The sequence below is a fragment of the Anoplophora glabripennis genome, unplaced genomic scaffold (assembly GCF_000390285.2).
Source record: "Anoplophora glabripennis isolate ALB-LARVAE unplaced genomic scaffold, Agla_2.0 scaffold1431, whole genome shotgun sequence".
Lineage (NCBI taxonomy): Eukaryota > Metazoa > Arthropoda > Insecta > Coleoptera > Cerambycidae > Anoplophora > Anoplophora glabripennis.
This window is the reverse complement of record NW_019417507.1, coordinates 29,109-53,929: the sequence shown is the minus strand read 5'-3', so window position 1 is coordinate 53,929 and position 24,821 is coordinate 29,109. Positions and strand designations below refer to the sequence as shown.

The window sequence follows — 24,821 nt, the reverse complement described above, 5'->3', positions numbered from 1 at the left end:
ACATTTTTTTGATACTTAAATATCTTCGAATTATTAACATAACGAATTTGAATATTTGTCACATATTTAAATATCACTGCTTTAACTTTCTAATTTAACTAAGTGATAAATGGGCCATGGTACAGTTATTAATGGTTCATCTTAATTTTAATTATTAACTTATACCATTAGTAGTTGTTTTGTGATCTATTACTTATGAAATACTTTTTATTCTTGGTGTATTTTGTTATATTTAAATTTACCACCATTATGGTGCAGCGACATCTATCAGATAGTAGAATGAGAGGTTTCTCTAATTGTGTTTTCCCATGCAGTTTCCTTCATTATTTTATGGTCTGTCGTTTCCGAGTGTGTCGTTTGCTGCACCAGCTACAGATGGCGTACTCTGCCGCTGCTGCCAACAGAAGACACAGAATAAAACCCTCTTATTTAGTTACTCATATGGATATATATAGTATTAGTGAAGTATTTGAATAAGTTGTTCCAATAAAAACTACCCATCAGGAAAATATCTGAATTAAAAAAAAAACAAAAAAAACGTGAGACAACTCGATTTTCTTTTCACATGATGGTGTAAGTTTTGATATCTTGGAAGCTACTCCTTAAACAGGGGCGTAAAATACCCTTAAACTTTAAGTGTCAGCCTTCGTCGCTGCCATACTCCAGAAGTGCAGCGTAGTCATTTCAGCAGTGCGTTCGTCTCTGTCCCACGCCGGAACCGCAACGCACCCAGAGTTAACTCGACGTCGTGGATCTCCAATACGCAAGTTATATGTTTAAGTTCTTAGATTTATTTAGCTATTTTATTAATTACGGTTAGATTAAACTTACAGTATAGAATTTAATTAGATTAATTATTGCCAGCTTATCAGTTCCTACCGCGTCAGGTTCTGTAAAAAGGGAAAACTAGTCAATACGTATTAGTTAGCGGTTTTGATTTGCTTTATTACTAGATTAAAATAACATACTTACCTGATAAGCCTATTCTCTCTAATATTATATTGGACGTGACCTGAAATATAAAATATATCATTAATTAGCTATAAAATATTAGGTAAATACTTACATTTTTTTTTGTAACTGCTATCATCTTCTATTGCTACGTACTTATTTTTTTTTGTTGATGTGAACCCACATATAGCTATATACGGGGGAGATCGAAAACACCTGTTATGTTGTTTTTTTCTTGGTTACCTGATTTACCTAAATATATAAGATTATGGTTTTATTTTTTTTTACTTACCAAAAGTTTAGATAATTACTCTTTTGGATTCAGTAGTTAATAGATCAGTTATACTTCTTACAGTGTGTATTTCTTTTATTTCGAACAGAGAACCATTCCTAGAGTTAATTTTAAATCTGAGAGCTTATATAGTTGTGCTTGAATTCATGGTTATTTGAGGATTAACCCACACGAGTAGCTGACCTNACTTGTTTAATATTATGCACGGAGACAAATGGCCGGGCATTATTGCTGGTAAATTCAAAATTAAAGGTAAAATTAAAACACATGTGCAGAAACAAATAACAGGGCCTTATTGGAACTAAATTTAAAATTAAATATTATGACTCAAGCGGTTGCACAGAAAGGATTGGCGGGGAAGTTCAAAATTAAAGATCAACAGAAAATAATAATAAAATATGTTTGATAAAACATATGTGCAGAACATACTTATAATTTAACACTTTATTTCCTTTAAAAATCTAAGACAGCAAAACTTATAATTTGATACCTGTAAGAGATTATGAGAGTTATTCCACCATCCGGTATTGCATCCTTCGATTTAAAGCACGTGTTCGGCCAATGCTGCATTCAGATTGGTCCGAGATTTAAAATCCATTAAAAAATTTCGATGCATGCCTTTTCCACAGTTTTAAAAGCTGACAACTTGTGAACCTCCTACAACGTTCATCATGTCTCTGAAAAACTCTGATGGCTTCCTATCGCCCATTTCTGATCCACTGAGAAGTTCATCTAAACGTTTTTCCTCACTCGCTGTTAATCTGTTAATAATTATATCTTTAATGGTTTGATATAAATTTTGTTGCGGTGGCTTAGCTATAATATCATATACATTAGTTACTACTTCTAATGGTAAACTAGATATTACATAATTGAATTTTGTTTTGTCGGCTGTAATTTTTTGTAAATTGAATTGTCCCTCGATTTGCGTAAACCAAATTTCTGGCTTTGAAATCCAAAATGGTGGCAATTTTAAAGAAAATATTTGATTACTATTGTCAATGTCATTGTCATTTTCAATAGTATTATTCTGAATTGAATTTGAAGTCATTATTAGCAATTATTAGGATATCTAAATATAAAATTTTACGTTACTGATAATGTAGGGAGAGAGTAATTGAGTAAGTGTCTTACCGTTGGTCGATTCAAACTATATACATTTTTTAAATTGCTGCAAAATCTTGAATTATTTTCCTTATTCTCAAATTGCTTTTGCTTGTCCTGAAATCCGGTGATGATTTCGTGTTCCTCTTTGTCGGGCGTTTTGCTTCTGATGAGGATCCTCTTGGTGTTCCTCTTCGGCCACGTGGAATGTATTGCGTCGGAGGTATTATAGGAAGCAGGTCGAACGGAACACGTCAGGCAAGCTGAATGGATCTCGTCGGGCAGGCTGGAAGTGTCGCGTCGGGCAGGCTGGAAGTATCACGTAGGGCACGCTAGAAGTATTACGTCGGGCTGGTTGGTAGTATCACGTCGGGCAGGCTGGAAATATCACGTCGGGGTCACCAATTTTATGTTGCCGATGTACGATTAGCACAACATAAATAATAATATGTTTTAAGTTCTCTTGTTGATATAAGTTAATTTGCAAAATATGAGGCCTCAAAATGTTTTATGTTTTATTTTCTTCTGTTCATACAAAGTCTTATTTTGTTTGTCAATACATTTCCCTAACTACCAGACTAGCTGATCTGATCCAAATAACTAAATATTATATACAAAGATAGGTAATAAGATATAACTACAGGTACTAAGACAATCACTACAAGTGACACCTAATTTTAAAGCTTTTCCAATTCTACTCACGACTACATACGACTTTTTAAATTTTAGTTTGGATACAATAAAATCATCACTTAAAGAATAAGATAAAATATCAATGAATGGATAATATTATTTTATTAAATGTTCAAATTGTTTTCTCTCCGCTTCCATACAATAATTAAATATTTGCTCTACTTCCGAACGAACATTTCGAAGGATTTCGAGCGTTGTCTTCAACAATTTCTCGATAAAAACAATGTTTTGATTTTTCGTTTAATATAAAAACTCAATCAGTTCAATATTTTTACCTGTTTTATTTTAAACGATACAATATTATCTCGTCCTGTCTTGTCGAGATAATATCAGGTAAAATCATCGTAATGTAGATTGGATTCTAATTCGTGAAGATGGTTTATACAATTGCGGAAAAAATGGAAATAAATAGTTTGTTCTACAAGAATAATGACTGTGCACGGCAGGCAGCACATATTTTTAGTGCATAATTGCCGCAACTGGAGTGATGAAATTCCACGCATTTTTCATGAAACTCATTCGCAGCATCCGAGTAAATTGAATGTTTGGGCGGACGGGCATAGAATGCCACCTCATGAGCCTTCGTTCTTCCTACCGTAAAATCTGAATGGAAACATGTATGAATCTACTGAAAATGAATATCTACCCGATGATTGTGGAAGTATTGGAAAATGACAACGCTTTGCCAGAAGAGGATGTGTGGTTTCAGCAAGATTGTGCTCCACCACATTATGGCGTAGCTATCCGTGATTTCCAAATCATTGGATAAGACGCAGAGGCTCAATTGAGTGGCCTCCAAGATCGCCAATGTTACACCCTACTTTTTTCTATGGGGACACTTAAAGTCGAAAATTTATGCAACGCGACCGAACTCATTTGAGGAGGAATTTGTTAAGTTTGACACAAAGTATATGTACGGGGTGGTCCAGAAGTACTGGAATGGCACGAAATTCAAGGTCACCATCGGATAGCCAGGGAAAATCCTACACCCCTAGTGCTTTATTTTTACCCTACCCCGTGAATATTACAAAATGTATACAGGCTGTTACAAATTCACTTCACACTACAGGGATCTCGAAAACGGTAAGAAATACAAACTAGCTTAAATGGGGACAAAGTTGCGTAATCAGAGGACCAACATTATGTTTCTAAAAAATCAAGTCTAACAAGATTAGTTTTCGAAATATTTGAAAAAAAACTGAAATTTTGAAAATTGAGGTGAACAAGAAGAACACTTTCTCATGGCCACTTTTTTTCCTCTATCGAACGGCAGAATCAATTTTTATGTGTAAGGTTTGGTCTCTCCAGGACCATCTTCAACTTCTTTTTTTTAAATACGACCCTTCATGACCCCCAATACTGTACTGCCTCAGCCCGAACCAGATTCAGACGTTTTGTCTCGAAAAATTCATCTTCAGTGTATTTGTTGGAAATTTATCAAATTTTTTATTTAGATTTCTTTGTTTATTGAATTACCGTACACTGTAAGTGTCGTTAGACCCTGTGCACTCCATCTAGTTATTTAAACTATTACCACCACGCATTAAAACATTATTTGTTTTATTCCCGTGTCCATGGTTATTTCCAGGTTTTTCTTTGCCAAAACGATGTTTTTAAACATTTACTGAAATTTTTTAAAGAATAATATTCAGTTGGCGATTTGGTTGTTCATATGAATTTTTAAGAATCAATTTGTCATAATAAAATTAAAATTGTAATAATGTTTTAATTTTGACGCAACAACTTATTGATTTATGTATGACCAAGTGATGGTAATAGTTCATAATAATAAATGTTTTATTGTAGTGTTGGTAATAGTTTAAATAACTAAATGGATTTCACAGGGTCTAACGACACTTACAGTGTACGATAATTCAATAAACAAAGAAATCTAAATAAAAAATTTAGATAAATTTAAAACGAATACACTGAAGATGAATTTTTCGAAACAAAACGTCTGAAACTTGTTAGGGCTGAGGCAGTGCAGTATTGGGGATCATGAAGGCTTGCAAAAAGTGTAATAAAATTTCTAGGGTCGTATTTAGAAAAATGAAGTTGATGATGGTCCTGGAGAGACGAAACGTTACATGTAAAAATTGATTATGCATTAGATAGAGGGTAAAAAGTGGCCATGAGAAAGTATTTTTCTTTTTTCAATATCACCTCAAACAAGGCTGAAATGAAACAAAAACGGATTTCCAAAATTTCGGTTTTTTTCAAATATTTCGAAAACTGTTGTTAGCCTTGATTTTTTAGAGGCATAATGTTGGTCCCCTGATTACGCAACTTTTCCTCCATTTAAGCTACTTCGTACCTCTTACCGTTTCCGAGATCCCTGTTTTAATGATAGTTACGATGGTATTTCGTTCAAGTTGTATGTTTTATATGAAAGTATTAATTAATCGATTTTTTTATTCAGGCCCTAAATATGTTGATTTAAAAAATACCAACGTAAATTATTCAATTAAAGTTTTTGATTTTTCCAGCAATTTTTATGTATACATTTTATTAAAGTTATATTATGTTGTTAGGAAGTGTCTCTTGTTTATATAATTTTCAATGAATATGATACTCTAAGAATATCCGAATATCTATCTATTAGATAGATTCGAAGCTTGTTTATGGAGTTTCAGTAACTAGTGATTTTATGGTATTGTCGCGGATTTTCACTAGTCTCAGTTTCGTTCGGCAACATAGTCTTACGTTGGGCGCCATGTCGCGGATTCCTGTTGGTCTCGGTATCTTCCAGGATTAAGATTCCTGATTGGTCGCCTGGTCGAGCTACGAGATAAGTTGGTTGCCTATCCACGGTGGCGGTCCCACGTTGGACGGCGCGGATTCTCACCTAAGCATCATCAACGGGTCCTAGACCCGTATGATGCGACGGGAAGGATCGTAATGTTCAGGGTCTCTCTTCACCTCGGATGCCAATGCGTTAGACGCCTGCTTGGGGACTGGAGAGTTCTCTGGCATCTCGTTCCTCTCCATCTTGATGTACAGTCCTGCATTCAATGAGCTCAGGTGGAGATTTCATGATCTATTTGTTTGATTAGTTCAAGCGTTTGTGTCCGCCTGTATGCACTTGGTTTGGGTCTGATGCCCTAGTCTCTGAAAATCACTGTTCACTATGATTTATTCACTGTGTACGGACTCATTGGAGTTCCGGTACTGAAGCTTTTAGGAAGCTTGGTTCAGCGTGGAGCTGAGAGCGCTTGAGCGTTTGTGCCTTGACTGATAAACTGCAATTGCCGCGGGCGTGCATTCAATCGCCAGCAGGGTGGATCCTGGTAGAACAGCTGCTGCGAGGTCTGATTCAACGACACTTCATTTTGGCTCGCAACGTTTGCGTCTTCGCCTAGTCTGGTCGCTCGGTAGTAGTAGGTTATCTGAAACTAAACAGATTTAAACCCGATCCGGAGGTCTTGAGGGAAAGGGCTTTGGTGTCGATAGAAAATTTCAAAAGCGGGTGAAATTTTTTAATTTCCTGGTCTCGTCGGACGTGGTCATCGTCCGATGACGCGGGGGTGGCTAGGCCCGCTCGATGTCGTCCTGGTGGCTCGACGGTAGAAATTCGGAAAGGTCGGTGAATTTATCGGAAAGATCGGTGATTTTTTCAATTCTATATCTGTCTAATGACATTTGGATGGTGCGGCGCTCGTTTGGATGTCTGCAGACGTTGTGTTGCATGGCTTTTGGCGTGGTAAAAGACCGTTCGTAGACTATTGGGAGCTTCGAGTACAATTTTGAAACATCCGTGAATTTTAGAAAGTTCGTCCAACATTATTTTACGGTTTGCAGAGCTACCTAGGAGTGTTGTTTTAGTCTGCCTTAGATATATTCGTACGAGAAATATGGGTTTCGAGCATTTTGATAGCTGGCTTCGAAACATCGGTGAAGTTTTAAGCTCGCTTTATGTTCTACGACAGTATGCTTAATTATTTAACTTTTGTTACAATTGCGATATTTTTATGAGCTCATTTTGAAAGTCGATATCATTCACTCTGCTCTGTGGCGACAAAAATATTTTTTTTATGTTTAGTATTTATTATACAGTACAATATAGTTTTGCTTAATAATAATTAAATAGATGCATATTGCATTAATTTAATGTTAATTTTGAGGCGGCAAGTCGCTGTGTAATTTTAAATTTGAGTTGTTGAGGTGAACATGGTATTAAGAAAAACGGTTAGTGATAAATTTCTTTATTATTCTAGTAATCGAATAACTCCACTCTGCTTTGTGGCGACAAAAATATATTTTTTTATGTTTATTCGTATTTATTATACAGTACAATATAGTTTTGCATAATAATAATTAAATATATTCATATTGCATTAACTTAATGTTAATTTTGAGGCGGTAAGTTGCTGTGTAACTTTAAATTTGAGTTGTTGAGGTGAACATGATATTAAGTAAAACGGTTAGTAATAAATTTCTTTATTATTCTAGTAATCGAATAGGTAACACCTCTATTTTAAAATACCGACGATGAAAATATATTGCCAATTAAGAGCCCATCAGATGTAGGTTTGCAATGTGTTATTTTATTACAAAGTTGCAAATAAAGTTTCTTAAAAAAAACCGCATACTTTATTTCATATTTTTTCTTTTAAGCTAATTAAATTGTTTTAAATTACAATAATACTTTTAAAATAGAATAAAAAAATGGTAAATAAAGCTAAGCTAAATAAAGCGCAGCACACGATAAACAGTGAACACAAAAAAAATATATAGTTCGAATTCTCATTTCACACACTTTGACCTATTTTTATTGGATATTATATTTTGGTTATAGAAAATAATTTTAAAAAAATGTTTGGACGACTCTTTTACCGTACCGTTTTTCGCAACATAACGGCGTACTCAGTGCTTTTACAATTTCATATTTTCGGAGAAGTTCGTTATTTCTAGTGAAGTATCTTGGACATCAAAGTTTCTAAAGCTTCTTATAAGTGTTAAACTTGATAATTAAAATAGATAAAATTCTAAGAAACAAAAAAAAACAGAAAATCTATGCCATATAATAACCAAGATGTTCGATTAGGAATGACGAACTTGGAATTTTTCAGAAAATGTGGAATTAAGAAAAATAAGCTAGGAAGTCACTGCATTCTACATTAAAAAATCATATGAATAGTTGGAAACCTTTGTCATAACACGATATGTATTTTTGAAAGTAATTAATTTAACTATTTATACCATCAAATTCAAAATTCATATCCCAACCAAAATGTATTTTTTAATTTTTTTTAGGAAAGCGATGTGTAGAGTATATGCAATGGAAGCTCTGAATTGGTTATTACGTTCTGTTACTCAACCAGTATGCCTTCACGACCTTTTGTGGTGGTTTGTTACATCCCTTACACCTGTCGAAATAGATACAGAATCAGAAGATAACAGGCCACTGAAAAAGGAAGATGAACAGGTACATACACATAAATATATCAGTAATTTTGTTTCCATCACGTTGGCAATTAAATGTAAATATAACAATAAGATTAAAACACAACATTCTGTTTCACCGGCTGATCATTCGTGTTTCACTAGATTCTCTATTCAATCAATCAAAGATCATAATTATCTGGAGCGTAAACGCAACAGTTTGTCATTGTTCATTGTTCATTGTAATCATTAATATTGGAGACTCTAAGATTTAGGGGATCAGTGCTATGAAGTAACTAAAAAAATCGACCAAGGGCTCATGTTAAAGCTTAGGTCATCTACTTTCAAACGCTGAGTGCGCCTTTGCAAAATCCAATATGGCGCCTCCAATATGATAACTGAAAGTTCTCAATTTTTGTGAAATAAACTTAAAAATCACAAAAAAATTGTATTTTGGCTTCCTAAACACGAATCAGGTAACACAATTTAGCTATCACATTTTTTTCTAATCTAATAGTGAAGGAAAAAATCAACTATTTTCCTTTTTAGGATACGACCGTTTGTGAACATCCTCTATCTGATATAAACATTGCCGGAGAAGCAGTCCATCCATTACCTAGTACTTTTCACTCATTACTACAAACTATTGCTGATCTTATGGTATTACTGCCTATGGGTTCTGCTCTTCAACAAATGGCAGTTCGGTGTTGGGGAATACGATTTACTTCAACTGACCATTCTTTCTTACATCGGTCACAAGTATTTAGTAATATCAGTAAAATTTTGTCTAGATCTGAAGAAATTGAGGCGTTCACAATGCATGAGAGTTATCAAAAGATATTACATGAGGAGGTACCATCTGTTGAATGTTTAAAGGATTTGACGTCTATGGTAGAAATTAAAGCTTCAAGTCGACAAGCTATGGTAGGAAGTTTAATTGATAACTCTACTGAAACATTTTGGGAATCTGGAGACGAAGATAGGAACAAAACAAAAATTATAACAATTATTTGCATTCATGGTCATCGTCCTACTTTGGTTTGTGTCCACATCGACAGCTGTAGAGATATTGGGGTAAATAAATAACTTTATACCTATGATTTTTTATATATTGGATGCAACATTGCTCTCACAGAAACCGAGTAGAGAGATGGTTAAAGTTTGGTAATTTGATGAATTTAAATTAATTTCCTGGAAAGAAATCAAAAATATTTCTGCCTATTCAAAAAGCCAATGTATAATGATCCGTATTTATTAAGTATTACATTATGAAAAAATTCGGATTAATAATAGTCCAAGAGAATTAAGCTCAAAACCTTCGAGATATGGCTGTTGCTTGACGTAACTTAGATATTAGTAAAAATCGGTAGAAAATAATATATACAATGAAAATATAAGGTTGCGCCAAGAAAAAAAGTTGTGCTATTTGCAGAAAAAAATAAAAACTGCAAAAATACTCAAAAATGACGTGTTTTTTCTAACATTTTCCAACATAACTTCTTAAATATGCAGTTTACAGAAAAAACTATTACTGGTGAAATTGTTTGTTATGAAATTTGCTACAAGATAGAATTGTTTTGATACCTGCGCATATCATATTTTTGTTGCTAAATAGCCAAAACAACGTAAGAAAGTGATGAAAATCGAGGTAATTTGGAAGCGTCAAACTGACAGGCAAGAAATTGTCCAATTCTACTATAAATGTAGATGTAAGTACTTTAAACGATTATAAAACGAAATTCCAAAACCCGATCCAAATCGGTCTGATAGTATTGGTATGAGACAATTTGTTACTAAATTTCAGCGCGAAATGTCGTTATTTTTTTACGTGAGTGCTGGGGTTAAAGTTAGGCATTTTAATTGGCGCTGATTTTTTTACACATACTTAGACCCCGTAACAATCATATAGAATCGTTAGAATATCAATTTTCTTTTTTTGAATAATTTTTGGAGCGAATTTAAAAGTTAGAAAAATTTTGACTTTATAAACAAATACTTTCGTGAAGCGGTTTTGCGGGTTGGAAAATATACCAAAGTACTAAAAAACAGTTCTCGGAAAGACGCTTAACTTGAAAAAAAGAACGTTCAAATCGGTCCTATAAGTTCCGAGATATAGAGTGTCAAAGTTAACAAGCGCTTGCTGCAAAACTATGTATAATGTAACAACAATAAAAATTGAATTTGGTAGGTTTTTTCAAGAACTTTCCGTATGTGTTTTTATAAATATGATCGCACGTGTGCTTTTTTATGAAAATTCAATGAATATTGTCAAGCCGACCATTTGTGCCGCAAAACCGAGGGGAGGGGATGAATTATAGAAATTGAAATCGCGCGTTCTAAAAAAAAGCGCGCGCGCTTCGGCGTTCAATATCTCGGCTTCTATGGCTCCGATTTTGATGATTTTTTTTTAATCGATAAAGCAAAATGAGAGGAATTCAATTATCAAGATTATTATAAAGCCCTTTTCTGTCTATTACGACTACTTAAAATTTCTCACATTTGTTATACTGTATATTCATGTAAATAGTAATATCGATGGTAGGATATAGGAACATAATCCACTGTTAAAAGGTATTAGTTTTAATAATTGGTAATAATGTTTAAATAAAATCTTGAAATTTTTATTTAATATGTAATTTATTTATTGTATGCATAGAATATAGAAAAAGATATAGATACAAATAATTATTTATTTATGTTTATAAAACGTGTTTATTATATTTTCATTATCATCGTATTATTAAAGTTTTTCACTTTTTTACAACATCATTGCTGTTTTCAGTTATAATATCAGCATTTGAATAAGTACCGTTTTCCATTATTTTCAAATCAGTGTTTAACTAATTGTAAGTAGGTACCACTGTCACATTAACAGCAAATGATGACTTATGGTTGGTTATGGTTGGTTAATTTGATTTTTTAAATTTGCTAGCAATTTCATAGCCATCCTCGCAAGAAAATGGATCATTTTATTTATCACAAAAACCGTCAAAACAGAAAAATTAAAAGATAGGTATATGGAGATGTAATATAGATAGATATAGAGTAAATTTTTACAACAGATTTTGATTAAATATACGGGGTGTATAATTTAGAAAAACCAAGTTTTGGCGGTTCGGTCAATCAAATGCGACAATAAATATGAAATTGAAATAGGTCGAAGACCATTAGACCATTAGAGATGAATATAGGGAAGCTTTATAAAATTCCCCTAAAATTACGCGTAGAATCCAAATATGCAAAAATATATAGGATGTTCCATTTATAATAAGCAAATAGGTGGCGACTACCGGTATAACCGGAAGTACTACAACAATGGCATTATTTTATTTAAACTCTTTTTAAATAAAACTTCCAAAACCACCAGGTCCCAAATTTTCAAAATTCAAATCGAAGTAGTCTCCGAAATATTCTATTGAGCGGTCACCGTATGACAGCTTGTAGAAGAAAATTTTGAGAGCGAAAACAGCAACTATGCTGTAAAAAAACGGAATACTTTAATAATGCAATGATATACGTTTTATAAATATCAAATAAATACATTACATATTAAATAAAAATGTCAAGCTTTTAAACATTATTACGAATTATTAAAACTAATAACTATTAACAATGGACTATGTATTATCTACTATCGATATTATTATTTACATGAATATACAGCAACAATGAAATGTGTGAAATTTTAAGTAGTCGTAATAGGCTGATAGGGCTTTATAATATTTTAATGAAATCTTGATAATTGAATTCCTCTCATTATGATATATTGATTTTAAAAAAATCATCAAAATCGGAGCCGTAGAAGCCGAGATATTGAACGCCGAAGAGGGCACGCTCGTTTTGAACGCGCAATTTCAATTTCTATCATTCATCCCCTCCCCCCGGTTTTGCGGCTCAAATGGTCGGCTTGGCGATATTCATTGAATTTTCATAAAAAAGGCACACGTGTGATAATATTTATAAAAGCACATACGAAAAGTTCTTAAAAAACCTACCAAATTTATATTTTGTTGTTGTTACATTATGCATAGTTTTGCAGCTAACGCTTGTTGACTTTGACACTCGATATCTCGGAACTTTTAGGACCGATTTGAACGTTCTTTTTTTCAAGTTAAGCGTCTTTCCGAGAACTGTTTTTTAGTACTTTGGTATATTTTCCAACCCGCAAAACCGCTTCACGAAAGTAATTGTTTATAAAGTCAAAATTTTTCTAACTTTTAAATTCGCTCCAAAAATTATTCAAAAAAAGAAAATTGATATTCTAACGATTCTATATGATTGTTAAGGGGTCCAAGTAAGTGTAAAAAAATTAGCGCAGATTAAAATGTCTAACTTTAACCCCAGCACTCACGTAAAAAAATAACGACATTTCGCGCTGAAATTTAGTAACAAATTGTCTTTTACCAATACTATGAAACCGATTTGGATCGGGTTTTGGAATTTCGTTTTATAATCGTTTAAAGTACTTACATCTACATTTATAGTAGAATTGGACAATTTCTTGCCTGTCAGTTTGACACTTCCAAATTACCTCGATTTTCATCAATTTCTTACGTCGTTTTGGCTATTTAGCAACAAAAATATGATATGCGCAGGTATCAAAACAATTCTATCTTATAGCAAATTTCATAACAAACAATTTTACCAGTAATAGTTTTTTCTGTAAACTGCATATTTAAGAAGTTATGTTAGAAAATGTTAAAAAAAACACGTCATTTTTGAGTATTTTTGCAGTTTTTAATTTTTTCTGCAAATAGCACAACTTTTTTTCTTGGCGCAACCTTATATTTTCATTGTATATATTATTTTCGACCGATTTTTACTAATATCTAAGTTACGTCAAGCAACAGCCATGTCAATGTGTAATTCTCCTGGACTATAAGTAGATACTCTCCTTGGAGAAAATTTGTTAATTATATTATTATTCTAAAATAAACTACATTTTAGTGTAACTATTTTAGGTATTTTGTCTGTAAATTAAGATATGTATATGTATCAAGTATACAGGGTGTCACCTCACGAATGTTACAAACTTCAAGGGTATAATCTAGAACCCAAATGGTGTCGATTTAACCAAACTTGTTTAAACAAAAATGTCGCAAAAAGTTACAGGGTATTAAAGTTTCTTTTTTATTTCTTGTTTTCTCTTTAACTCAGAACCCAGTTTTGAACCGATTTGAACAAAATTTGCTATTGCTTAGTTTCTCATCATGAAGTATGCAGTGATTATGTTCCTATTGGGTTAAATCATACAGGGTGTTCATTTTACTACAACCCTTTGTGAATATTCTTCTGTAAAATTTTTGTAAGTTTAAATTTTTGCATACAACTATCAGAAATAGTTAGAGAATTTTATTCTGCACAAAAAAATGTATACTTATCAAAAGTCGAAATTTTGCTTCGTTATGAAAATATTACAGAAAGTATTTATTAACACAAAAATGACTGTAATGAACAGGAGCGCCATCGTGCATGAACCACCTTTGTCGTCTAGTATTAATAGGTACTCCTTCGAGAGCCCCAGGAAGTTCTTGCCGAAGGAATTCCAAATAATTTTGGCCATTCAACCTTGCAGGTAGATTGATAGAGAGAATTTTCTATAATCCCGCACCAGACGTTAACTGAAAATTCGTGTTGGAAGTGATGCTCTTTTATTGCCTGTGGACAGCTTCATATGTAAAGGTAATTCTCCTGAGAAAAGTGTGATCCCTGTTATGTTACTGGAGAAGTCGTTTACAAAATGTTGATCTCAACGGGCGGTCTGGTTCAATTAAATTTTGTACAGGGTGAAAATGGAAATATTCTAACTGCTGCGTGTGGAATATAGTTGAATCGGTTTTGCGGCCAACTCCTGTAACTGTTGACAAAGGACGAATAATAATTTCGGGATTTTCTTCTACTCTTTATTCGTCTTGTACCCTTCTTTGAATGTACCTTCCATTTCGTGAATTAGACCGAAAGTTTCCAGTTTCTCCTAATCTGGTGAATAAAAAAGCAAGCAATGCATAAGAAGGCTGTCTGCGATTCGGATAAAGTTCTTCATATGTTCTCTTAGCACCGCGTCCTCTAAAATGTTCCTGTACATATACATCTTGTCTCTCATTTCATAATTCGTAAATTCAGTGACGAGGCATTTTCAGAAAGAACTTTTGCAAAATACATACTTGACAGTGACTTATATGGGGTAGGTATGTGTTAATAAATATTTTTTGTAATATCTTCATAACCGAGCATAATTTCGACTTTTGATAGGTATACATTTTTTGTGTAGAATAAAATTTCTCTACCTATTCCTGATAGTTGCATGTAAAAATTTGATTATACAAAAAAGTTACAGAAGAATATTCACAAAGGGTTGTAGTAAAATGAACGCCCTGTATGATCTAACCTAATAGGAACATAATCACTGCATGAAGAGAAACTAAGCAACAAGAAATTTTGCTCAAATCGATTAAATGGTTTCTCAGTTAAGGAGAAAACAAGAAATAAAAAAAGAAACTTTAACACCCTGTAACTTTTCTTGCGACATTTTCCGTTTAAGTAAGTGTAGTTAAATCGACACCATTTGGGTTCTAGATTATTCCCTTCAAGTATGTAATGTTTGTTAGGTGACACACTGTATACAGGGTCGCTGATATGTATGGAAACAGTCAATTATCTCCTATAGTGAGATAGCTATCGAAAAATCATAAGACACAAACATTTTAAGGTTTTTTAAAAATCTATTACAATAAAGAAAAATTAAGTATACAGGTTCAGTCAAAAAGTCATGATGAAACAAAGTTGCTTTTTCTTTAATGGAACACCCAGTATATTATTCCACATTTCAATTTTTCTCGAAATTCTAAACAAAATTCGAATAGCACATCAGATATCGAACTTTGAAAGTAAGTTTTTACCACCTACTCTCAAGTTCATAAAAGAAAAAAGGCACCAAATGGATATTTATTTTGAAAATAACACAAGCCGAAGGATGTAGATATGATTGAATTTTATAATTAGTATTTTTTACAGGAAATAAAAAAGCATAATAGTTCAGGGCCAGTACCACACGTCCAAAATGTTGAAACCATATTTGTTCTGCCGATATATTGGGATGTTTATTGTTCGAGAATAATCTACGCTCGGGAATATGATCTTCCATAAGTATGTAATAGATATCGTTCAGAGGTCAAATTTCCGTTTATAAAATAGGGTCCTATGATGTGTCCACCAATAATGTCATACCAAACATTTACTTTCTGTGATCGTTGGGTGGGAACTTCCTCCATCCAATGTGGATTTTGGTCTGATCAATATCTACATTAGTGTCGGTTTACGTGCCCGTTTAAACAAAATGTAGATTCGTCAGAAAAGAATATGTGGGTGACATAGTTGACATTTTCGTTTAATTTATCCATATTAACTTCCAAAACTCTATTCTACGATCATAATCGTCTTTACACAATACTTGTAACAAATGAGTTTTATATTAATGTAATTTTTCCCGTTTGCAAATTTTTTGAATGGAATATCGACTTATGTTGTGTCGAATTTATTTCCACCACATCTAACATGACATTCAAAGAATTTTCTGTAACACCTCCAGTTTCATGAAAACGCTGCAATGTTTTTGAAACGGTTGACGATCAGGATGCAATCATGAAAAATATCTACTGCTTCGTCACAACTTCGTCTTCTATCACTATATCCTACATATGATCATTAAAACTTCAATACGCTCGGTTTCACTAAAACGTGCCATTTTTGCGGGAAATTATTCACACTAAATTTTTTACATGTATTATCAAGACAATCACTATTAGATAAAAGAAGAACGGGACGTTGTTATGGAGTTAGAAACTTTCAATGGTAACTGGATGATAAACATAATGGACTAAAATATTTTTGTATAATTTATAACACAATGATTTTCAAAGTTCGATATCTCGAAAATGGTAAACCCTATGTACATGATGTACTATATGAATATTCTTTAAAATTTCGAGAAGAATTAAAATATGGAATAATATACAGGGCATTCCATTAAAGAAAAAGCAACTTTGTTCTATCATGACTTTTTGACTGATCTATTTCTATTTTACTTTAGAAAATAATCGACTGTTTCCATACATATCAGCGATATCATTGGAAGATACATAGAAAGCCAAATTTAATAAACAAATAACATGCACATGAATTTAATAAGACAATTCATGCAATGGCAAAATAAAACAATAAGAAAATTTATTTTAAATACAAATTAAAATAAAAAAGTGAAAACGAGCGACAGTTACAATAAAAAGTTACTTATTTTATAAATAAAAAAGGATATTAATTGGATAAGCTTCTTCAGAGACAACAAAAATTTAGACACCACAACACTTTTAATATCAGAATTTGTAAGAGTACTCAATATAACATATAATAATGATGATTTTCATAGTAGAAAGATTAAAATGTCTTTTCAGTAAGTACATTTGATATTCTGCAGCAAATCTAAAAGAATAAAGTGAAAAAATTTTTATTGACAACATAGAAAAAAAATTAAAATTCTCAATAAAAGAAAGGAGTTTGAGAATATAGTTGTAAGTTTGTATAAAAGTAGTTGTCAGGACAGTATTTATGTAAGAAAAATACTAAAAATGTTTCATTTTAAAAACATTAAATTTGTTTATCAGTAAATATTACATTGGTATTCTGCAGTAGATCTAAAGAATAAAGACAAAACAAATTTAATTGGCGGCAACACAAAAGTAAGTGGAAAATTAGATTAAAATAAAATAAAATGATGACCGCCGTGGTCTACAACAATAATAATAGGAATAAAACTTTCCTTATTTCCGATATGTTCGAAGCTCATTTATGGAAACATTAGTATATACTATTAAAAAATATCACACTAATTATACAGGCACACAAAAAAGTCCAAACTCAAGAGACCCACATATCATTTCTAAACGAATTCGATGCGATGAACATATAGTCAAAATTCATTACTTGCTGATGAATTTTGAAGAAAAGCAAATTTTTAGGTGAAAACGCGTAAATATGGGTCTAAATTTTTTTCCCAAATTTTGTCCATCGTAGTATTTTGAGGCGATGCACATGATGCCATTAGTCAAATTTACCCATGACCTCTATTACTCAGAAAATCCACTATTTGGTCCAAATATGGGTCAAAATTGATTTTGTTCTACATTTTGTCTAAATATATTTTTTCGCAGTATTTTGAGGCGCTGCACACGATGCCATTAGTAAAATTTATCCATGATCTCGATATTTCCCAGAAATCCAGTATTTGGGTGAAAACTGGCCCAAATATGTGTCAAAATTGATTTTTTTTTTCTAAATTTTGTCCAAATATATCATTTTCGTAGTATTTTGACATGCTAAACACGATTCCATTGGTAAAACTTTTCCATGACCTTGATATTTCTCAGAAAATTCAATATTATTATGAAAACGGGCCCAAATATGGGTCAAAACCGATTTCGTCCTAAATGTTGTCTAAACATATCATTTTCGTAGTATTTTGAGGCGCTGAACACGATGCCATTGCTGAACACGATGCCATTAATAAAATTTACCCATAACTTCGATATTTCTCAGAAAATGCACTATTTGGGTGAAAAAATACCTTAAAATAACTAAGCGGCAATAATAGCAAAAATAAATCATTATTTTGACGTTTCTTTATATTAGTTTCAAATAAAAATGTCCTGCGTTAAAAAAATGCAAAGAATAAAAAATTACTACATAGCTGAAATTTAGTAGAAGAGCATAAAATTGAAATATGTCACATATCTGATCACCACCCAGTACATGTCAGCGTAGCACAAGTAAGATCTCCTACAACAAGATCAATTAGAAGGAGTCATAGTCACTAGGCCGGGAGTACCGCGCCCATGTTGATTTCATAAACAATCATGGAATATTTGTTTCAAATTCGCAGCTCATTAAACAAAATACTGTAAATTAAACAATCAACTCAACTAATAATTACAACTATCCACTATATATAAACCATTTTTTTTTATTTTCAGAATAAGGTATCATCAATTACGTTTTCCTCGGGGCAAAACACTGATGAATTAATAAAACTAAGAACGGTGGAAATTGATTCTCGACTACTCGGTGGATGGGTTAATTGTCCTATAATGGGTAAGGCAACTTTTAATTACTATTTTAAAATATTGGTATTACTTTGTTAAAGATATTGCTTTCTTCTTGAAAAAAACCCTCTTGATGACACAATGCATTTTTATTGGAGAAAAGCAATTTTTAAGCAGCGAGATATATTTTGATATCAAATCAACCATCCTCCCTGAAAATTCTCATAGTCCCACCCCCACAATTTTTAAATAGGGAGATTTACTGATTAAAAGCATTCATTTAAATGATGCCTCTTTCTATACATAGGTATGTACGTGACCCATTTTAAAAATTTGTAGATACATATTTAATATATCGTTGATTTTGTTTGTAAAACTTGAATGAAAAACACTTTATTTCGGCAATTTAGTAAAGAAAGAAGAGACAAAAGGTTTCGAATCAACGTAAGTCGCTCATGTTCCGCATCATCTTTCATTCTGTTACGGGTTTATTTTGTCACCCTGTAAAATGCCGAATTTATTTTATTGTGGCAAGATCTGGACGATTCGGTTCCACAAAATAGCTACATAACTATTTCAATTATAATTATTTATACTTAACATTACTTCATTGATAATAAGAAAGAAAAAGATCAATAAATATTATTATCTCAATAATTTCGCTCCAGCTAGAAATGAACGGCTTTATAATTCTATCACCGCCGAGTATGGGCAAAAAGACGATAAGTTTTTGCGGCTTGAAATAAAATTAAAGACGGACTTGGTATTTAGGCTTGAAAGAAAGCAGTCAAAACGCAAAATTGCGGATCTAACCCAGTTAATTAATTAAATAATCCGTTGCACTGCGACCACTGGTTATTGTTGTTGTAGCTAGAACGCAGATTAGTGTCTGGATTTTTGGTGTGAAGTGCAACAGGACTTATAAGAAAGGCCGCACAACATCTCAGGTAAAGCGAATTGTCACATTTTGGTTTTAATGAGAGCCGTTTATATAAATTTGAGGAGGTGAATCTATTCACCCTCACTGCCTTTATTGCCCGCAATAACTCCGTTCATTTCTAGGCCTTTTTCTTTGTGATTGTCTATGGTCGTCCATTCTGGGACCGACTTACATAATACATCGTGGAGCTAGCAGCCCCAATAATTTGATAACACCCAGTTAGAACATCGGAGATCGAGGAAACGAAACACCAGCCGCAACCCCAAAATTAGCACGTGGTCACTCCGTGGAGGACTACTTATCACCCAGGATCCTTATACCACCGGACGATAAGGTCATATTTATAATTTATATCATTTTACGTTACCCGTTAGTCGTTCCAAGATTCACCCGGCGGAGCCACGCCCTTAAATGGTTTAACATTTTATTGAAAGAAGCCCTCAAATAATTTATTGCCATTTAACATTACTTTATATTTAACGTTTATACGCTTGTAAACCTCATAGTATATACTACGGGGGGCCTTTTTATTCCTCATATCAATTGTACCAAAATATATACCATTGGTTTGTAACACAAACGGGGACGTACTGGTACGATTCTGTAACCGTTTTGGGTCTAGTGCCACCCCCTATTGCCTATTCTTATTATAATCATAGTTTGACCAATCAAAAAAAAAATTCAATTAACTATGACTAATAACTGCTTTGATTGGTCAAGCTATGATCATAATAAGAATAGGCAATAGGGGGTGGCACTAGACCCAAAACGGTTACAGAATCGTACCAGTACGTCCCCGTTTGTGTTACAAACCAATGGTATATATTTTGGTACAATTAATATGAGGAATAAAAAGGCCCCCCGTAGTATATACTATGAGGTTTACAGGCGTATAAACGTTAAATATAAAGTAATATTAAATGGCAATAAATTATTTGAGGGCTTCTTTCAATAAAATGTTAAACCATTTAAGGGCGTGGCTCCGCCGGGTAAATCTTGGAACAACTAACGGGTAACGTAAAATAATATAAATTATAAATATGACGTTATCGTCCGGTGGTATAAGGATCCTGGGTGATAAGCAGTCCTCTACGGAGTGACCACGTGCTAATTTTGGGGTTGCGGCTGGTGCTTCGTTTCCGCGATCTACGATGTTCTAACTGGGTGTTTTCAAATTATTGGGGCTGCTAGCTCCACGATGTATTATGTAAGTCGGTCCCAGAATGGACGACCATAGACAATCACAAAGAAAAAGGCTATATATAACTAGCAGTCTCGCCCCTGTTTGTTTTTTAGTATGCTACCATGTCCATGAGTGGGCAAACGTAGCATAGTTAATTGAATTTTTTTTTGCTTTTCATTACAATAAATCTTAAAGTTACTATACTCTTTCGTTATTTTATAATTTTCGTTTAGTTATCGTAGCCTTGATGCACCAGCATAGATAGAGACTGCACCTCCACGCCCGTCTCACTGAGCTGCCTGACTCTCTGCTAACTTTGCAACCGATCAGTCACAAATAAAAAGGCTATATTATATAACTAGCAGTCTCGCCCCTTTTTTGTTTTTTTTTTTAGTATGCTACCATGTCCATGAGTGGACAAACGTAGCAACTTGGCGCCCAACTTTTTATTTTATTTTTTCCTCTTTGTGTTAAACAAACTTTATATTTTTTTCGCGTGAAAATGCTTATTGATTGGTCGAATTTGTGTGATTAGTAAATTTTGGGGTTATAGGCTAACTATTTAATTCTCTTTAAACTGGTGCTAGAATTAACTTACGCGTACGCAGACATATATTTTTTTCCTAGTTTATTGATTTTTATTATAAATTATTAAGGAATTTACAAGATAATTAAATTTCAAATATTTATTGGTCTTTTCTTGACACTATAGGTAGTCAATTGTTGTAGGCAATAAATATTTCTATAGCTATTATTGCTATTGGTACATTTTGGGAATTTCAGTTTTGATATACCTAGTTTTAGTTTTGGTTTACTTATGCTTAATTCTACTTTAATACATTTTAGTATTAGTCTTGATTGAGGTTATTAAATTGAGTGATATTACTTAGCTATTACGTAATAGAGACAGTCGGCTACTAAATTTAAATAAAATGTAATATTTATAATAAATTTACAATTTAATCGAATTTCTTTTCCTTGATTTAATAATTGAATTTAGGTAAAAATTTAGGTTTAAATACTTAGTAATTTTATTTGATTAATTTTGCTAAGCTATTTTAATGCTATTAAATTGAAAATATTTTTTGTTACATACTACTACAAGTGGACTGAATAGTTTAGAATTGTTAGTAATATTTTTGATAATGAATCGAATTTACTATTTTTAAGAATACAGGTGATACTCGATTGTATACAACTTATCGGTCCCTTTTTTTGTTTTCTGAGGGGCGGGTTTTGTGATAACTGACGCTAATTACAATAAAATTTTTACATTTTATTTTCAATATGGAAGTCAATAGATTACTTGGCGACGAGTTAGTTTATGAGTTAGGTATTAGAAATTTACCGGTAGGGAATACTGTTGAGGCAAGACGAAGTATTCTGAGGGAAGTTTTTAGAAAGGAGAGATTAAATCTTGCTGCGGCGCCTCAAATTGTATATTTGGACGCTGAAAATGAATTTATGATCTGTTCACGGAAAATCGAAGAATTAAATTTAGCTATTGTTAACTTTAATCATAATAATAGGCAAAAAGACTTCAAGCGAATTTATTCTCGTCTGTTGCACGTCTCTTCGAGATTGGCTAGAGTTTCTAGTCAGGACGAACCTCAGATGAAGGTAAGGTCTGATCTGCAGGCACGATGTGCTCAACTTATAGATAATCTCAACTTGGTTTATGAAGGGTTATCTACTAGTCAAGCTGAAGTGCAAGGAGGTGCTTCAACTATAGGGAAAATTCCGCAACGTTCACTGTTGGATCAGGACATTTGTCTTATACCAGAGATAGTCTAACCTCCAAATGTAGTTGCAGGAGTTTCGTATGACTTGGTTGATGTCTCTGACTTTAGGAATGAAGGGTCACATTGTCGAAGAGAAGAGTTACTGTCGAATGATATGGTACAACAGCAACCCCCGCATTCGAGTAGGACATACCATCCCGGTCTGGTTTGGATAATATTTGTCCAGTAGTTCCTTCGAAGGATGGTACTGGTGCAGTCACGGAACCACACGTTCGGTTTGATGATGTTGTCTCCCCAGTTCGTAGATCTTCGGGACCAAGGGAGAGTAGATGTCATCCTGGGAATATTGGTGGACTTGATGCTTCCATTTCATTGGATAATTTAAGGGCCCGTTCTGGTACCGAACAGGATCCTTTGACGTAGTAGATATAATAGGCCGGTTCTGGACCAGGAAGTGACGTGGCAAGGTCACCTGGGGTCAAGGTCATGTCAAGGTCACCTGAGGTCAAGGTCACCTAGGGTCAAGTCGCCTGGGGGTCAAGGTCGCCTAGGGCCAGGGTCACCTGGGGTCAAGGTCATGTCAAGGTCACCTGGGGTCAAGGTCTTGTCAAGGTCGCCTAGGGTCAAGGTCACCTGGGGTCAAAGTCACATGGTCAGTGTCCATTGCTCCTTCAACGGCTTCTTGTAGGCATTGTCGTTGTGCAAGAGATGCGTGGGTGTTGGCATGCAAGAAGTGTCATGGCGGCATGGAAGTGACGTCATACAAGAAGTGACATGGCGGCATGGAAGTGACGTCACATGGCCAGTTGGTGGTAAATTTCAAATTCAATCCCGATAAGGGGAGGTCAATGACCTTCAAACAGCATTGCGTCATTCTTATCTGGTATTGACAGCATGCGATAAGGTCGAAGTCAAGTTTCTACAAGTTCAGTCCTGTTTGCTACAGGTTCAGACCTGTTTTCTACTGGTTCAGACCTATTTTCTACTGGTTCAGACTTGTTTTCTACAGGTTCTAACCTGTTTTCTGCTGGTTCAGATCTGTTTTTTCCTGCACCAGATCTGTTTTTTAACATAAACTGTAACCTGATATGACTAGTGTAAGTTGTTATTAGCCTTTTGGAATGCAGGAAGTTACCAAGGTTATCAAAAAATAAAAATGTTACTTAACATTTTAATTTATTACTTATATCAGACAGTACATTAGTTTGATAAAAGTAAAGATATTCACGAAGGGCATTACTTAATATGCTATCATTAGATACATCACAAAAAGAACTTATAATTTCGCTTATATTTAGAGAAATTTTTTTAGCCTTGAAGGAAAAGATCGATGCACATGTTGTATTTTATGAACTGCACCATTTTCATATTTTCATAGACTACTTGGGTGACTGTTGTGTAATCTCCACAACGATGAGTCAGAGGTTTATACTCACCAGTCCAGCCTTGCAGGGGTGTTTGGAAGAAATCTTTTTTCAAACGTTCCAGTAGCTCCAAGAGAGTTTGCCATTCGTAGGTAGAAAATGATAATTTATTGCCATTACCATTCCTTATAATTATTGCAGGACTGAAGGATCTAGCTGGGCTTAATCCACACTGTATTTTAATGTTGACATTTGATATTAGTGGAAAAACATTATTAAGCAAGTATATCTGCTCCCACCGTGCGTGTTCTTCATATTTAGCCAGAAAATCATCGAGAGGCTTACTATAATCGTAATTTTCTTCATCACTTAAATTAGTGGAAACTTCACTCATTTTACATATAACCTGCTCGTTCGATGAAATAACTCAGACTAAATAACGTTGGTGTTCTCGATCCAGCTATTATGTTTCTTATCATTGTAAACTAATATTTTATTTCCTTTATACAGTTTTTACATTTTACAGTGTTAACAAAAATTGCAACTTGATAGTCTATTTCCTTTAATACTGCCACGCTAGCATAATCTGTAATCTGATATATTATTTCCTTTAACAGCATTGCGTCATTCTTATCCGATATTGCATCATTCGAGGTTAATGACCTCCAAACAGTATTGCATCATTCTTATCTGGTATTGCATCATTCGAGGTCAAGTTTCTACAGGTCCAGACTTATTTTCTACTGGTTTAGACCTGTTTTTTAGCATAAACTTTAACCTGATATATTATTTCCTTTAACAGCATTGCGTCATTCTTATCTGGTATTGCATCATTCGAGGCCAATGACTTCCAAACAGCATTGCATCATCCGGTATTGCGTGACCAAGGTCACGTCAAGGTCATCGGCAACAGGTCGTCTGGGGTCAAGGTCACGTCAAGGCCATGACCTCTGGTCGTCTGGGGACAAGGTCACGTCAATGTCATGACCTCTGGCCGGCTGGGGCAAGGTCACGTCAATGTCATCGACCTATGGTCGTCTGGGGTCAAGGTCGTCCACAGCTGGTCGTCTGAGGCC

General features: G+C 33.7%; 1 protein-coding gene across 1 annotated transcript in view; it reads left to right on the top strand.

The window, feature by feature from the left end:
• The window catches only part of LOC108915040 (E3 ubiquitin-protein ligase MYCBP2-like), a 28,835-nt gene extending 6,402 nt beyond the window's left edge, over nucleotides 1-22,433 (top strand). Inside the window, exons 4-7 of the mRNA XM_018720989.2 lie at nucleotides 8,294-8,465; nucleotides 8,972-9,496; nucleotides 18,448-18,565; nucleotides 21,994-22,433. Of these exons, the coding sequence (XP_018576505.2) occupies nucleotides 8,294-8,465; nucleotides 8,972-9,496; nucleotides 18,448-18,565; nucleotides 21,994-22,433 (1,255 nt within the window). The remainder of the gene's footprint in view (nucleotides 1-8,293; nucleotides 8,466-8,971; nucleotides 9,497-18,447; nucleotides 18,566-21,993) is intronic.
• The last annotated feature ends 2,388 nt before the right edge of the window (nucleotides 22,434-24,821 follow it).